The 11,236-nt window shown below is 46.2% G+C and overlaps 1 protein-coding gene across 3 annotated transcripts in view; it reads right to left on the bottom strand.

Moving 5' to 3' along the window:
• STIM1 (stromal interaction molecule 1) overlaps positions 1–11,236 on the bottom strand; it is a 195,510-nt gene that overhangs the window by 3,932 nt on the left and 180,342 nt on the right. Inside the window, exons 8-12 of one of the 3 annotated variants that reach the window (XM_007463041.1) lie at positions 7,141–7,308; positions 6,528–6,628; positions 6,014–6,249; positions 2,829–2,898; positions 661–697 (exon numbers count right to left, since the gene is read on the bottom strand). In XM_007463041.1, the coding sequence (XP_007463103.1) occupies positions 661–697; positions 2,829–2,898; positions 6,014–6,249; positions 6,528–6,628; positions 7,141–7,308 (612 nt within the window). Of the gene's footprint in view, positions 1–660; positions 698–2,531; positions 2,899–6,013; positions 6,250–6,527; positions 6,629–7,140; positions 7,309–11,236 lie in introns of all 3 variants that reach the window. The other 2 variants (XM_007463039.1, XM_007463040.1) reach the window with 2 other exon arrangements.

The raw sequence follows: 11,236 nt of genomic DNA, 5'->3' as shown, positions 1-11,236 counted from the left end.
ATAGGTTTAATCCCCAGAAGGAAACAATGAACTTAAGCAGCCACGCTGTGGGCCAGTACCTTCCTGAAGACGGGGGATAGTAGAGAACAATCCCAGCTCCAACTCCCATTCCAAATACTGTTTCAGCCACCTACTCTAGTGTTTATGAACTGTCTCATATTTGCTTTCATATTTCTGATGATGTCCTTGCTTCTGTCTAAATATGTCCTTGTTTCTCTAAGTCCCAAGATGACCCTCTCCGTATCCTGCCTTTTCCACACAGGTGTGAACCACTGAGCATGGTGCCAAGGAAATTCTGGGGGCCAGCCACACCGGGATGAGGGGCCCTCTATGCTGAGGAGGTGAGGATCCTAGGAGCCCACCTTTCTAATACCAAGGAAGGACGAGAGGTCAAGAGGTTGGGGTCTACCCAGACTCACTCCTCCTGGCCCACTGCCCCATTTGGTCATGATTCCCATCCCTCTGTGCCTCCATCATCAACGAAAGCTGAGACTTCCAAAGCAAGAAAAGAACCTGGGAGGAAGCCTGGGTGGATATAGGAGGGGAAAGGCCCATTGAGGCAAGCTCATCTTCCCTCCCTGAGTCTTTGAGACAATTCAGGTCAGGGGTGTCCCTCCCCAAAGGCTGGGCTGCCTTGGGCTCCCACCCCAAGCTACTAACCTTACTAGAGAGCCTGTTTGCCTTTAGAGACGATCCTCTGATGCATGGTGCAAAAGAAAATGCAGTAGTGAACAGGCCAGGCAGAGGCACATACTTCCCCACCCTCCCTCCCCACTGCCCTCAGCCTGGGCCTTGGAGTGTGAGATTCACAGCATCCTCTAGTGCCCCCAACCCACTTCAGTCCTCTCCATCTGTACTGGGAAGGGCAGTCTCCCTGCCTAGGCTTTTGGATGAAGATGAGGGTGAGGATGAAGATGAGCAGCTCTGCTTCTAGTAAAGGCTGTCCTTTTGTGAAAGAGAAAGGAACAGCCTTCAAGGATAATTATCCAGAGGTTCGAGGGGCAGAGCTAGAGAGATTGGCATCCAGGGTGAGGCAGGACCAAAAGGAAGCAACAGGGTAAGCCGGCTGCAACCCAGAGGCCAGGATGGAGCCGTGACCGCAGCTTCAGAGATGAGAGGTCCTTCCAGAGGAGAGGGACTTCCTGAGGGTCCTCTAAGCTTGTTCAGACGAGGTCAAGGCTACTATCTCTGACCCTAGCCTATCACCTTGAGCTATTAGCAGGGGAAGTCCCTGCAGCTGCCAGACCCGGCTGTGGGAGAAAGCCTTTCACCAGTTCTGATACAGTTCACTTACTGAGACCTTGTGAAAGGACAAAAATATCCGACAGAGTGTCCTGGAATGGAAAGCCAAGTCCTAGTCTGTGTTCTGCTCCTAATTAGCTTTGGGACCTGGGGAAAATTACTTAACCTTTCAGAACCTTAACTTCCTTCTCAGATGTGAGTGTTTTTAACGCCGGCCCAACCTATAAACCTCGCTTGTCCAAAACCCCTAAATCTGTTTCCCCACTTCTGAAGAGTAATTCCATTAAGGGTACTACATCCATTCAGTCACCCAAGCTGGAAACCTGGGCAACATCCTACACTCCTTCCTCTCCCCCACCCCTCAAAGCCAGTTGCCAAATTAATCCTCTTGTTTCTATACCAAGACCTTGTTACCTCCCCTGATGGCCTACTGCAATGACTTCCAAATTCCTGTAGTCTCCCCATTGTTTCCTTTATACAAGCCACCAAAATGTTATTTCTAAAATGCAAATATGACCAATTCACTTTCTTCTAAAAACCCCTTTGCAGTTCTCCGTCTCCTAAAGGGTAATGGCCAAAGCCCGTGTCCTGTGAGAATCCCTCATCATTCTAGCCTCATCTACTACCCCTTCCCACCAACACATAGCCAATGTTCTAACCACACATAGATCAGATTCTCTTGAAACTCTATGCCTGTGCATGTGTTTCCTCTGCCTAGAATACACTTTCTCCGTTGCCTGCACACAGGGTGCCAGCACAAATGTCATCTCTCTTGTGAAGCATTCCACCCAGGTTCACACTGTTAGCCATTCCTTCTTCAACACCCCCTTAGCACTTATCAAACTGTCCCAGAATCATTTATGTACCTCTCCCAGACCAGACTGCAATTCTTGATGGCTGGGATTGTATCTTATCATCTACGAATCCCCATGCCCAGCAGAGCCTGGCAGAGTAGGTATCAATAAATGTTCGCTGAGGGAGTGAAGGAAGTGAGGACTCCATTGAGATAACAGATGTGAAAGTTTAGGCCAAGGTGCTATAGGACCGTGAGGGATGGGGGTTGTTACTCATTTTTAGAGTCAGCAAACCCCAAACAGAGAAGGGAAGGCTTAGGGAGTTAGGCTGACCTTAAGGAGGAGTCGCAGGCTGGGAAAGGATAGGACAAGGAGAAGTGCCCCACCGCACACCCCCCGCAGCTGACCAAGCAGCAGCCAGCAGGCAAAGGCCGAGGTAAAGGCAGCAGAGGGGCAAGGAAGGGAGAAAGGAAAGAGAAGAGAGACAGCTGGTACCCCAAGGTCTCTGAATGCCAAGGCATCACAGCGGTGCTGTCAGAAGGGGGTGGGTCAGGGTAGGGCTCCATCTGGAGGAAATAGGAAGTGCTGCGGTGGTAATAAACAGGGTGGATGTGGACGGTGGTGATGGAGGTGGTGGTGGTGGTGGTAGAGAAGCAGGAAGAAGAAGCAGAGGCAGATGGAGCGCTGGTCCCGAGGCCTTCAGAACTGAAAGACTGTCCAGATGAAAGGCTGCGCATTCGCCGCAGAGAGACCCGGCTTGTCAAGAAGCGGCCAGCCTCGCCCTCTACCAACCTCTGAGATCCCAGGCCATGCTGTGGTTCCGTCAGGCGCTGCCGGACGCTGCTGCTTTGCAGGCTGGGGGCTGCAAGGAGAGTGAAGAAAGTGTGAGGAAGGGCCAGCCTACTTTGGGCTGGTGGGGAAGCAGGTTTGCCCATGGAGAAATGCTTACTGGAGACCACTCTGGGCCTTCAGTGGCCAATCTGGAGAATGGGGCGCCTCCTCCCCGAAACCTCCCACCAGGGGTCCTAAAAGGAAGGGGAAGTTGAAGATGAGGTACCCAGGTCAGTTTTAATGGCAATTCCAATGGAAGCAGACCTAGGGCCAACATTACTATGAAGGGAGACGGTAAGGCAGTTAGTGGGAGGGCACAGGCAGGACGGGGTAGGATAGGGGTTTGGGACAAGGTCCGGGAGGGCACTAAGAACCAGCCTTTTTAGAAAGCCAAACTCAGGAAATAATTCACAACTCAGACAAGGATTTATACACAAACATGTTCATCACATCATTATTAATAATTGTATGAAAGTAAAAATAAAGGTGGAACAACAGGAAGATGATAACACATCCAACTGCTGGAAGCTTACACAGCTATTAAACATGATGCTTATGGGAATTCCCTGGCGGTCCAGTGGTTAGGACTCAGCGCTTTCGCTGCCAGGGCCTGGGTTCGATCCCTGGTTGGGGAACTAAGATTCTGCAAGCCGCATTGCGCAGCCAAAAAAAAAAAAAGCTGCTTATGAGAAGATTTTTAAAACATAGAAAAATGTCTATTAAAATGCTCAGGAAAAACAAAAGGATACCAAATTTCATGTAAAAGGAATACCTTGAGCTATAGAATAAAAAAGACAGGAATTTGAAACAAGGCCTTTCTGTTTCTAGCTGTGACCTTGAGTAACTTACTTCCCTATTTTAATTCCTAATTTATAAAATCCTTCAGGGTTGTCCTGAGGCTTCAAGATAATATTTTTAAAGTACCTGACACAGTTCATGGCACTCAATAAATGGTAGTGGTTATCATTATCTTGACCACATAAAAAAATTATTTAAAAATTCACAGACAAAAGACTGAAAGAGAAGGTACTCAAATATGATGGGATTACAGGTACCTTTTTATGCCCATATTTACTCTTTCTACTATCCAAATTTCTTCTAATAAACATGTACCCAACAAAGAACCAGCTCTTGGATCAGTGCTGCAAATCAGGCTCTTGGAAGATGAGGGCCACCATGCCCACAGATGGGGTATGTGGGTACCAGATAACTTAGAGATGTGCTAGAACATCCCTCTTGGGCTCACACACAAAGGTGTGAACAAAGAATTCACACCTTTGTTTTTTTCTCCTCTACCCTGATATATGGGCCTCCTTGACTTCTCCCTAAAGATGGGAGAAAGGACACGGTTACATGGATGGCAGAAGCCTTGGAAGGGCCACCAGGAAGAGAGCACAGTTCCATGGTGATGGAGAGCTAGGGAGGCAGGGCTTCTATGGCTGGTGGCTTTCGAGATATGAAAGGGAGGCTTAAGGGGAAGAGCAGGCATGGAATAGGGACGGGGAAAGAGAGACAGAAGGGGAAAACAGAAGGAGAAAAGAGGAAGAGGATCTTTCCTTCCCTCTTTCATCTCAGCCCAGCTAGATGAAGGGCCGCCAGGACATCTGTCTAGCTAGGCTGAAAGGAGAAGCCTAAGCCTCCCATCACCATGGCTGTTCTCTCTCAGGCACTCAGCTGAGCAGGCTGATTCTTCTCACCTCCGAACCCTTCCCTGAAGTTAGTAGGGACCATGGTGAGGGAATAGCAGAGCAGGCAGGGGAGGGATGCAGGCAGGAGAAGGGGCCCGCGGGATAGGAGTGTTGGTTTAGCCCCAAAAGTTGGAAAAACAAAAGCCCCAAAGGGGCTCCTCAAACCCGGGTATTTCCAGAGGGACTGATCATCCGAGCCGGCGGATGTTGAGCAGAGAGAGCGGTCACTGAACCTACGCCCCATCAGCCAGGCAGCATCTAGGGTCCAACAGCCAGGCCAAAAGGAGAAGAGAATCTGATTTACAGAGGGCTTCACCCTGTCCCTCAGTGGGATAAGGGAAGGGCCAGGGGGCAAGGGGTGGGTGGCTCAGAGCTAATGAAGGTCCCTCCCAACCCGGAGAACATGGGAACCTTTAGATCAATACATCAAGATCAAGCTCTACCTGCTAGGGATCCTAACCTTGCTGGGCCTTTGACTAAAGCCCTGCCAAGTTAACAGCCCAGGGGAAGAAGAGGCTTGCCCAGACGCAAACTATCGTTGAAGAAACTTACAAATAAATCCTGTCTAGAGCTGGAATCCAGCCTGATTACAGAATCTGACTTTCTGAAAGTGAGCCCCTAACCCAGCCCAGCTTTCTGCCATCCCCTCTGCACTCATGGAATATGGGCCCAGCACAAGAGCTTTTCCATAAAAGTCTATCCTATTTATCTAAAATAGCCTCTGATCCAGAGAAAAATTTAACAGGGTCAGTAAGGGGTATGTCCCTTCTTTCACTGAAGAATTCCCACAGAGTGCTGTCTCCTTCAATTCTGCTCTACTCAGCTCTTACCACTCGCAGGGGAGAAAAGGAAGAGGGAAAACCCAGGACAGAGGGTGGGGATGGCTGAGAGTTCAGGTGGAAAGACAGACATGCTTGTGCAGGAGATCCCTCCTGGACAAGAATGTCTTTCTGGCTTGGAGGATTTAGGGCTCTTTCACCGTAAGAGACTATTGCTTCCTGGGGCCTCACACGAAAAAGCAAAAAGAAAGAGACATCATTCCATTCAACTACTTTAGCAATTAAAAGTTAAGGAATATAAAATTAAAACCAATTAAAGCAATAAGTAGTCAAAATGAATGCCATTTTTATATTATGAACCACTAAAGGAGATTATTTTTATAAAGATAGATAGGAGGGGGGAAAAGGAGAATAAAGGGATTAAAAAAACACAAAGAGTGAAGGGAGACACACTTAACACAACAGACCCATAGGGCAAACAGAATATATAGCAAGGGAAAACCACCAAAAGGACAATTATAAAGGGGTATCTTGATGCGGATTGTGCTTTATTAACCAAGGTCATGAGTTAAACCATCTTGGTTTCTGCCCCATATGTTGCTTAAGCACAGCAGAGGCCAACTTCTCAATCTGCACATCAAAGGCTCCTGCCCTCTTCCCCACCCAAGAGGTCACCTACACTGCATGGACAGGGGTGACACAATCTCCTCATCCATGTCATCCACATCGTCAGTCATGATGAAGTGGGCAGGGTTGGGGCGCGTACTACCCATCCAGCTGGGATCTATGTTGAGGGCAGCCACCAGTGAGTGGACGCCAGGGTTATTGACAATCTGGAAGCCACAGAGGATCTCAATCTGTTGCCAGCGGTGCAGGCGTTCCCGCAGTGCTGCCGTCACCTCGCTCAGAGCTTGCCTGCAGAGGGATGAAAGGAAATGGCAGGCATGGGTGTGAGCCCCAACAGAAGTGAGTCTTCTTCTCAGAGGAGCAAGTTGGGGGGATATGTATAAATAAGAAACACAATTAAATCATAAACTTAAGAGCAAGGTGGGAAATAGCCAAGAGCTGGGGCAGGAGACCAGAGCTGTACCTCTACCAGTGAAGAAGCAGAGTTAGGGCTGGAGGCCCTGGACAACCTCCAACTCTGAGGATGAGACAGACATCGCCAGAGCTGGGCAACAGGTGCTACTTACTTAGCTGTTAAGATTTTGTGATCCACATCATCCAGGGAAGAGCTGTGGGCCACGTGGAAGGTGCCAAAGAGTGTGTTTCTCTTCTTTTTTATCTTCTCAGCCTGCAAAGATGAGGTCCTCAGCTTAAAAAGAGCAGGGATAGAGGCTGGAGAAATGAGAAATGCTATTCTGTGGCTGGTTCTCCCTCCTCCTAGCACAGCTTAGGCTGCACAAGAAGAAAGAAGGCAAGAAGGGAAAGGAAAACAGAAAGCAACAGGAGAGAAAAGGGTAGGGGAAGAAAGAAAATAGAGGCAATGAGACAAGCAAAGGGATCCTGGCCCCAGGAGGATTCTGTCCCCAGGTCAGTCTGGGGCCAGCAGAGACTTCCCTCTACCTGCCTCCACTTGCTTCATCTCTCCCAGAAGGCAGGTGGGAGTAGCCCCACACCCTCATTCCCTCCTCCAGAAGCCTGAAGGCATTATTAGAAACTGTATTATCAGGAAAAGAAACAAAACCCAACACCAGGATGTCTCTGTGTCCAACAGAAGGGATATAGAGAGGCAGAGAGGAGGAAGAAAGGCAGGTGAAAGGAGGGCGGGGGGACAGAAGAGGGCAGCAGGAAGGCAGGTCTCACCCCCTCCTTGGCCACCAGCAGCTGCTTCTCGGCATTTTGCTTCTTGATGTTGTAGTACTGTACCTCCACCTCGTGTGTCAGCTGCAGCCACTTCTGAAGGGCCTCTGGAGCATACCATGAGCTATGTGATTCCAGCTCCTTCTCTGCTTTCCTCAAGGCCTCCCGGACCTGTGTAGCCAAGAGGATGTGAGTCCTTACTACTACCAAGACCCTCTCCAATGCCTCTGTATGATACTTCAGAGTTCTTTTCTTCTATCTCATCTAAGCTTCACAACTCTCCCAAGAGGGAGAAGGGGCAAGGATTATTCTCTGTATTTTATATACAAGAAACCAAGCTTGGAGAAGGAAAGTAACCTCCTCAAGGTCACACAGTCAGTAGTGTCAACCAGAACTCAAATGGAGATTTTTTTCTTTTTATTTATTTTTTGCTGCCAGAGTAGAGCATTCTATTCTCACAGACTGGTTACCTCTCCTCGTCATATAGCCAATCTCAGCAATCTTCCCTGCTCTCATAAGGTACAGGTTATCTCAATAAATCCTCTTCTTTATGACAGTTGGGTCTGTTCTTGGACTCAAGACATCACAATGCGGCAGGAAAAGCATTTGGTTGGGAGTCTGGAAATATGATCTGGTCCCTGGTCTGTCACTCAACTGGCTGTGTGACCATGTGTTTCCTAAAGCAGACCTCAATCAGTGTAAGGCTTTCTCCCATGCAAATCCAAACTGTAAGTGAAGGGGTGATCTCAGAAGAGTGTGAGCTCCCCGTCATGAGAGGTATGTAAAGAGCTCATGTCAGAAAGACCTTCAAAATGATTGCTAATCCAGAAGGGGATTGGCCTGAATACTCTCCAAAGTCTCCTCCAGCCCAGAGACTTTGTCTGTGATCCTCCCATTGAGATGGGTGGGTAGGCTGTAATGGGCACTCTCTACAAGGCAAGAAAACAACAAGCAAGCTTATACCTAACATGGGCATTGCCAACAGAGGCCAAGATATGGAAGGACCAATGTGTAAGCAGACATCTCCTCACTGACTTCTCAGCAAGGAGCATAAAATGAAGCAGATGGTCACAAAGCATTTAAGCATGAATCTGAAAGTATATACAGAATCCATTATATTCACTGAATTCCTTCTATCTCACCCAACCTACCAGTATAAATGATCCCCAACTCCCCCATCTGAACAGACTTTTAGCTGGTCAGAATCCCAGAGAAAAGAGACTGAGAGCAGTCTCATGCCCAACTTCAGCCACTGGGGAAGTATCCCATAGCAGGCCTGAGGTCCTCCCCTGAGCCTAATATAGACCGGGAGGGCCTTAGGCTAAGGACAGAACACCTTCATTCCTCTGAAAGCCAATGACAAGATCAAGCGTCAATTGGTTTTTGCTCCTTGAAAAGGAAACCATAAAATGGCCCACTCCTGGCTTTATAGATTTAAAATGAGGAACAGATACCTTAGAGGCTGATACACCGAGTCTGGAAATGTAGGATCGAGTTCTACATTAAAAGCAGTTTAATGTAGCTGCAAAACTTTGAAGCTATGAGGAGCAGGAGGACAAAGCGCTAACTTAAAAACCTCCAAGGGGGGCTTCCCTGGTGGCGCAGTAGTTGAGAGTCCGCCTGCCGATGCAGGGGACACGGGTTCGTGCCCTGGTCCGGGAAGATCCCACATGCCGTGGAGCGGCTGGGCCTGTGAGCCATGGCCACTGAGCCTGCGCGTCCAGAGCCTGTGCTCCACAACAGGAGAGGCCACAGCAGTGAGGGGCCCGCGTAAAAAAAAAAAAAAAAAAAAAAACCTCCAAGGGGCAGAAATGTATCTCTCATAGCCTTTCAGGGCTGAGGAGAAAGAAATCCACCAGATCTGAATAACAAGTCAGGAAGGGGCATACCTGAGAAACTGGGACAAATGAACCTTAGACCAAGTCTTATTAAACTACAACCCGGTTCCAACATATGTCAGTCTCTCATTGGCTTGAGGTGACCAGAGCCTCATCCAACATACCTAATAGAACCCTATATCAGATGGAAGATTAAAAATCACCTGCAGCCTCTATTATTTTTTATGCACACTGTCCAGCATTTAATAAAAATAAATTACTAGACATGAGAAGAGGCAGGAAAATATAAGCAATAATCAAGAGGAAAAATAAGCAGTCCCATAAATGATCCAGATGTTGAGAGTTACCAGCCAAGGACTTTAAAAGAACTATGATTGAAATGTTAAAGAAAATATGGGAAAAGATGGACAGGAAACATGAAAACATGGAGACTCTGGACAGGGAATGAGAACCTATAAAAGAGCATTCTAGAGAATGCCCTATGAAAGGGCATTCTAGAAAAATACATTATCCGAGAGTAGGATTCCACTGGTTGGGCTAAATAGCACAATTCTCGGCAGAACACAGGATTAGGGAACTCAAAGACAGATCAATATAAAATAACCAAACCAAAGCACAGAGAGAAATAAAGAATAGAACTAAGCATAATACACACTACAGAGAATGTGTATTCTGCAGTTGTTGGGTAAAATGCTCTATATACATCAATGAGGTGAAATTGATTAACCATGTTTAAATTTTTTATATCCTTACTGATATTTTTGGCTGCTTATTACTGAGAGATAGATGCTCAAATCTCTAACTTTGATTATGAATTTGTCCTTTTAGTTTTTTTAACTTTTGCTTTACATATGTATTTTAACTATATTATTAGGTGTACCAAATTAAGGGTTGTTATATATTACTGTTTAATTCACACATATCATAAGTGAAATGTCCATTTTTGTCTCTAGTAATACTTCTTTCTCTAAAGTCTACTTTGTCTGATATTAATATAGCTGCAGCTGCTTTATTTTGCTTAGTGTTTATCCTAGTGTTCTCACCCTTTTACTTTTAACCATCTTGTATCCTTATTTCTAAAGCTTGCCTCTTGTAAACAGCATATAGTTGGGGTTTGTTTTTTATCCAGTCTGACACTTTGCCTTTCAATCATTTTGTGTAGTCTGTTTACATCAACCAAGTCTCAGCACATCTGAAAGGACTAAAACCCTATGGCACACACTATGGGACCACAGCAAAATTTAACTGGAAATCAATGAGAAAGATAAATAGGAAAGTACCCAAGTGTTTGAAAATTAGGCAACACACTTCTAAATAACCACAGGCCAAATAAGAAATCACAATGGAAATTAGAAAATATTTTGAAGTGAATGATAATGAAAATATGAAATATCAAAACTTAGTAAATGCAGCTAAAGCAGTGCTGAAATGGGAATTTATAGCTCTAAATGCATGTATTAGAAAAGATTAAAGGTTTAAAATCTATAACCTAATCTTCCATCTCAAGCAGCTAGAAAAATAAGAACAAGTTAAAAAAAAAATTTAAGTGCAAGACTTCTACACTGAAAACTACAAAACATTGTTGAGAGAAATTTTTAGAGACCTAAATAGGTGACAGGATAACCAATGCTCATGAATTAGAATAATTATTTGGTTAAAGTGTCAGTTTTCCCCCACATTAATCTATAGATTCAATGTAAAAACAAATAACAATCCCAGCAGAGCACACTGTAATGGAATGACAAGCCAACATGGAAATGCAAAGAACCTAGAATAGCCAAGGCCATCTGGCAGGAGGACAAAGCTGGAGAACCTATACTGCCAGATATCAAGACTTGTTGTGGGGCTTCCCTGGTGGTGCAGTGGTTGAGAGTTCGCCTGCCGATGCAGGGGACGCGGGTTCGTGCCCCGGTCCGGGAAGATCCCACATGCCGCGGAGCGGCTGGGCCCGTGAGCCATGGCCGCTGAGCCTACGCGTCCGGAGCCTGTGCTCCGCAACGGGAGAGGCCACAACAGTGAGAGGCCCGCGTACCGCAAATAAATAAATAAATAAATAAATAAAAATCTGTAAAAGACTTGTTGTAAGACAATGTGGGATAAGGATAGACATATAGACCACAGAACAGCGTATCTACCTGGGAAAAAACCTTGATCTCCTATCTCGTCTTATACACAAAAATTAGTTTGAAATATGCCATATCTCTAAATATGAAAAGTAAAACAATAAAGCTTCTAGAGGAAAATATCTTGGAGTTAGGGAA

Source organism: Lipotes vexillifer, unplaced genomic scaffold (assembly GCF_000442215.2).
Source record: "Lipotes vexillifer unplaced genomic scaffold, Lipotes_vexillifer_v1.1 scaffold557, whole genome shotgun sequence".
NCBI classification, from domain to species: domain Eukaryota; kingdom Metazoa; phylum Chordata; class Mammalia; order Artiodactyla; family Lipotidae; genus Lipotes; species Lipotes vexillifer.
This window is presented reverse-complemented; position numbering and strand designations above follow the sequence as displayed.